The 6000-nt window shown below is 39.5% G+C and overlaps 1 protein-coding gene across 5 annotated transcripts in view; it reads left to right on the forward strand.

Moving 5' to 3' along the window:
* PRDM15 (PR/SET domain 15) overlaps positions 1–4068 on the forward strand; it is a 29779-nt gene extending 25711 nt beyond the window's left edge. For 4 of the 5 annotated variants that reach the window (XM_065741658.1, XM_065741659.1, XM_065741661.1 and 1 more), the window contains 5 exons: positions 419–502; positions 658–833; positions 1998–2078; positions 2459–2671; positions 3179–4068. In XM_065741658.1, the coding sequence (XP_065597730.1) occupies positions 419–502; positions 658–833; positions 1998–2078; positions 2459–2671; positions 3179–3655 (1031 nt within the window). In that variant the 3' untranslated portion in view covers positions 3656–4068. The remainder of the gene's footprint in view (positions 1–418; positions 503–657; positions 834–1997; positions 2079–2458; positions 2672–3178) is intronic. The other variant, XM_065741660.1, reaches the window with a different exon arrangement.
* The last annotated feature ends 1932 nt before the right edge of the window (positions 4069–6000 follow it).

The raw sequence follows: 6000 nt of genomic DNA on the forward strand, positions 1-6000 counted from the left end.
ACTCTTATCTAGAACACTGAGAGCATAGGGGAAACACTATTAAAAGAAATACACGTATTCTGTTTGTGAAAAGCGAGATCTTTACTTTTTGTCAGCCAGCACCGCTATTATATTATACAGTGCTGATACCCTGGTTGGTTGGTTTCATGTTTTCCTTTTGTAATGGAGATTGGTTTGGTCTAGGGCAGGCCTAGAGTGTTGCTTCTGTTTTAAATTAGTCTTTAGTTTCTTATTTCCCAGAACAAAATGTTATTTTCTGACTGATAGAGTGGTATGGTTTAGATAAAAAGAGCTGGGGAAGCTGAGCCTCCCTTACTTCTTTGGCTGTGTGGTGGGTTTTTTGGTAATATGAGATTTAAAATTATCCCAGATGCCTTCAACTATTATTGCTCTTATGCTAAATGTACTCTTCATACAGGAATCAAAGATTTCATGTGTGAGCTCTGTGGGAAGACTTTTAGTGAGAGAAATACAATGGAGACTCATAAGCTGATTCATACAGGTAAATCCTCCAAGAAACAGTAGTCAAGCACTGTTTTTTCCTAGTTCCTTTTCTTTCCTTTTTTTTTTTCCTAGTTCCTCTTCTTGAGATGCTGGCAATGTGATACTCACCTTTGGGGGCTGTTGCTAACAGCTTTTCCTTCCGTCTGCCACCAGTAGGAAAACAGTGGACGTGTTCAGTCTGTGATAAGAAGTATGTCACTGATTACATGCTCCAGAAACACATACAGCTCACTCACGATAAGGTGGAAGCCCAGAGCTGTCAGTTGTGTGGGACGAAGGTTTCTACCAGAGCATCCATGAGTCGACATATGAGGCGTAAACATCCAGAGGTGAGTTTGTTTGGCAGGCAGATCATGGGGTGCTGGTATTTAGATCTTTTTTTTTTTCTTTAGGAAGCCTTATGGCCTTCAGTGATGTAAAACGAGATTTTGGTTAAGGGTGAATTAATCTCAGCTTTAAGCAATCCCTCTTCAGCTTGCACTTAGCTGAATGAGCCCTTATGTTACGTTCCAGTAGTAAACACATCCGATTGTCACTCCCCAAAACTGAATTTCCTCTGATTGTTTAAATCCTTCTTTTGCCTCAGCTTAAATGTACAATTTTTTCATACATTGTATTCATCCATTAGTAAGCATAATTAATTTTTTTCCTCGTTTTTTTTGTGTTCAGAAGTGATCTGAAAGAAATGGTGAATGGAGGTGATGATACAAAATGATTCTCAGTGTTAAAGACGAATGCTGACTGTGGAGAATTTGGGTTAGAGGGATGTTTTGTCTGACTCGAGTGGAGCTTTTTCTGTGTTCTGAATTTCCGAATAGATAATGTATATGCTTTTTGCTCAGCATTTCTTCTTTAGGTTGCCTAAGGCTTGTCCTTTCCATTTGAGATTTTTTTTTTACAAGCCAAGTATCATCAGTATTGCTTTGCCTTAAATTATGCCTACTTTTTATCACAGTAACAAGGAAGGATGCCAGAAAAAAGTTTCTGTATATTGATTTTTGGTCTAAAAATGCAGCTAGATATCTGCAATCTAGAGGGCAATTTGTTTCTGGTTTTTTTTCTAATAAGATGAGCTGTATAGATTCTGCTGGAGATTAAATAGAGTAAAACACAATCAAAATATTTATTATTAACAGTAATTTTTTTATAAAGTAATTTTTAGCCAATTACATTTTACAAAATATTACATTTATATTCTACAGAATTCTTCACTTCTCAGTGTGTTGTGGTTTGTCTGGAACACAAGAGTAAACACGTTCTTCTAGTGTTGTCTTTAAACTTTGCTGGTTTTCAGTGAAAAGATTATGTGCATAAGATAAAGGCTGTTTAAAATGAAACAAGCTCTTTATATTAAATTAAACCATTATATTAAATGGTTTGTATGAAACGTTGGATTGCAAGGTTTTTGCTGTGTGACTAGGCAAGGTAATACTGTGTGTTTGACTGTGGTTTGTTCAGTGCAGTTCACCAGGCTGATGCCTCTGTGTCCACAGATTCTTTCAGTGAAGATCGATGATTTAGAGCAGCTGCCAGAGACTACAACCATTGATGCCTCTTCAATTGGGATTGTTCAGGTAAACTCACCATTGCTGAATTCTGGCAGCAGCAAGGTTTTCAGGCCTACTGGGGATGTTGCTTTTTTGGTATGTATCGTAGCCAAGCTGATAAGCAATGAATATGTTCTTTTAGAGAATCAGTCCCAGGTTAAGGTGTGGCATGCTGTCTTTTGAGCAGTAGAAGCTGATTCAAGATCGGCCTGTTTTATTATATAACACGTGCTTATGAAATGGAAGTAATTATAGGGTGAGTTCTTATTCCCTGAAATCAAGTTTTGCCTGAAGTTTGATTCTTCACTTGAATATCAACAGTAAACCAACTGCAGGTGATACTGTCTTGCTTGGAACTTCATGGAGTCATTTTGCTTAGTGTTTCACTCGGAAATTTGTTGCTTCAGCCGGAATTAGCCTTGGAACAGGGAGAATTACCAGAAGGAAAACAGCATATGAAAGCTCCTAAGCGTGGCCAGAAACGAAAGCAGAAGTCAGGTGAGGAGGAGGAAACTCAAGTGCCTGAGGACCCTGCCTTCAGTGAATACACAGAGAAGGAAGCTGAATTTACAGGAAATGTTGGAGATGAGACTAATTCAGCTGTACAGAGCATTCAGCAGGTAAGCTGCAGTAGGAAGGTGGGCAGCTGGCACTGCTTAGGGGGATAATACTTTTTTTTTTTTAATCAAACACAAAAGAATCATCAAAACGTTTAGGGCTAGTTTGATAAATTTCAGTAAGATGAAGGTAAATAGGGATTTAAAAGAGGGAAAAAAAAATAAGGGGTTGGTCCACTCGATTCCTCACGTCTGTTTCTATTTCCTTTGGTGTAACCATCTCGTTGTTTGCCAAATACCACTAACTGACTGAAGCTGTGACTACAAGCTTGACAGTTAATTTGACTGATGGTTTTGAACGTTACATATGCCCCCCTCCCATTATCTTCTTTCTTCTATACTTGGAAGTTATGATCAAGCTTCCTATACTCGCCTCTGTTTGTATGAATTCTTTTACTGGCAGTAGCAACGTGTGAGCCCATCCAGACTCAGCTGTATTTTCGCAGTGTTAGATACTTGATAGTCAGCTGTGCAGTATAAGGTTGAGGTTACCTTTCTGTTTTTCCCCAGGTGGTGGTGACCCTTGGTGACCCAAGTGTCACAGCGCCGTCCAGTTCTGTTGGACTGACAAATATCACTGTTACCCCCATTACAACGGCAGCTGGAACGCAGTTCACAAACCTCCAGCCAGTGGCTGTGGGCCACCTGACTGCACCGGAGCGCCAGCTGCAGCTGGACAACTCGATTCTCACTGTGACGTTTGACACCGTCAGCGGTTCCGCCATGCTGCACAACCGCCAGAATGACATTCAGATCCAGCCGCAGCCAGAGGCAGCCAACCCTCACTCTGTGGCCCATTTTATAAACCTAACCACCTTGGTGAACTCCATTGCTCCCCTAGGAAACCAGATAACAGAACAGCATCCTCTGACATGGAGGTCGGTGCCTCAAACTGATGTCTTGCAGCCCCAGGCACAGCCAACGCAACAGCAGTCGGGACAGCAACAGGTTCAAGCAGAGCAACAGCAACAGATGTATAGCTACTAATTTATACTTTGAAAATTTGAAGTGGACAGTACTTAGAGACAAAAACATACGGATATTTGGAAAATTTCTACTAGGGTTATTTGCTGGATACCAAACACAGATGGGAAAGTTTTTATACACTGAAATGTAAGCTGAAATTGCCATCGTTCCCTGCAACACCTGTGAGAATCTTGAGATTCTCACATCATCTCTAAATGTTGCAAAGTCTTAAAAAAAATATATATATATATATCCAAAACCACAATGAATTTAGTACCCCTGCTAAATTGTACCGTGTATTTTGCACTGTGAATTTTGGGCAGTAAGATTGAGATTTGACAGGAAGCATCATAATACATGTTAACAAAAGCAGGGAAATCCTAACTGATAGGGCATTGGAAATTCAGAAAACCTTTTAGCCATAACATGACACTTCCCTCTGTCTAGAAACTTCTATATGAAGACCTTGTTGAGAGTGAGCTGGAATACACATGCGGTCAGCTGGTAGAGACTGAAACTTACACACAAACGGGCAAAATAATAATTGTTTTCTTTTTCCTTTTGGTCTTCTTTCTAACAACATTGGTGTAATTGGTGGAGGCTGGGGCTTGGGGGTGGGGCTGAACGTACTGTGGAAGAAAATATACCAATTTCACAAGTATTTCCATTTTAGTGATGGGAAAAACCCTGTACCTGTAACACTGTTAGTGCTACTTGAATCGCGTAGCTGGTCTAATACTAAAGCAACTTTTATGGTCTTCTAGTCAAGTCTGAATCAAACCAGTTATGAACTGAAACAAGAATGTGATACAGTTTTATGTAACTTTTAAAAACTGCTCTTTCAAACTTGCTTTTAGCTAATAGATCCGAAGAGTAATTGGTCCTCTTTGATTAAGTTCAGGATGTGAATTTTTTTCAATTAGTCTTTCATCGTGTAATAAACATTTGAGAAAGTATTCTTTTTATATATATATACATATATATATATATGCCTTTGTACTTTACTGTGCACTTCTGGTGAATATTTGTGTGAAGGACACTGTTATCAACATAAGTCACTAACTTTTTCATCCTTCTATTGCCCTTTCTCACAGAAATACTGCATGGATTCTAGCCCGTTCTGTTTCCAGCATTCATAGCCACACACAACTGTGTGAAATGCAAGACAAAAGAAAGTCTGAAGCGTAATTGGCCACGTGGAGGCAGCATGCCCTAGTGTAGAAGGGGCAAGGTTTGCGTGAATACTGGAGCTATAACCACGGGGTTAGGCAGTCAGGGGGCTGGAACTGGATGGCTTTTCAGGTCCCTTCCAACCCAAGCCATTCCAGGGTTATGATTCTATGAAAATACATCAATGCTGATTCAACACTTTCATTCCATTTTCCATATATTGATGTGCAGTCTGGACATTTGCATGTCAAAAGGACAGTATCTCTCCCACAGGTAAAAAAAAGCTGCTATCAAAAAGAAATTAACTAAAAATGAACAACAACAAAGAGACAGTTGCTGTCTGGAATCCTGAAAGGCAAATTTGTCCTACCAGCTACAGCTGAAGAACAAGTTCCTTTGGGGCCGCAAACTGAGCCAGCCTCAGAACCTTTCTTAAGATTTTTGCTGGGTGTAAAGTATCTGCTGTGTTTAACAGTGAAGATAGATTGATGGCTGTAAAAATCCTGTCTGTGCCTATCATATTTATGAAAATGTTGTATGTATTAGCAAAAAAATGAGTAGGAATGAGTTTGTCTTTGAAAGTCTGTATTAACATGGACTACCTGACTCCTAAATGATGCCTTAGAATCTCTGCAACAAATTCTTCCAAAGTATAAATGACTGGAAATTAAAGTCTACTTTCCATGGCTTTCCTTGTGCCGTAGCAGTATCCAGAGGCAACACTATGCTAGGCTCTGTGTAAAGCCCAGTTGCAACACAATATGATGCAATTAGGAAAGGATGCAAGAAAGGAGTTTTCTGGTAACAGATTTTGTGTCAGAGGAGCTGAGCTACTTTTCTGCAAATGTCAACAAGTCTATAAATGTCTCTGAGAGAGATCTACATTTGGTGGGACAAGGATGCATATCAGAAAGAGAAAACATCTTTTACCAGTGCAGAAACAAAATAATTTTTAATTCCCTAGCCCGTTATACGTCTTCCCCAGATTCTTTTTAAGTAACACTCTGTGATCATGTCTCTTTTTTTTTTTTTTTTTTTGCCTCCCAAGATCTAGAAGTTAATACCCCAGTATTGCACAGATTATTCCACCACTGGCTCAGGCCAGATAACCACCTCCTCAGCTGTCCTCTAGACGAGTGCAAAACCCACTGGTCAAGGGGAAACTATGTTTTATTTAAAAAATGTATTGCTTATGT

Source organism: Cyrtonyx montezumae, unplaced genomic scaffold, assembly GCF_038088225.1.
Source record: "Cyrtonyx montezumae isolate F1298 unplaced genomic scaffold, pur_monq_1.0 scaffold_3, whole genome shotgun sequence".
Taxonomy (NCBI): domain Eukaryota; kingdom Metazoa; phylum Chordata; class Aves; order Galliformes; family Odontophoridae; genus Cyrtonyx; species Cyrtonyx montezumae.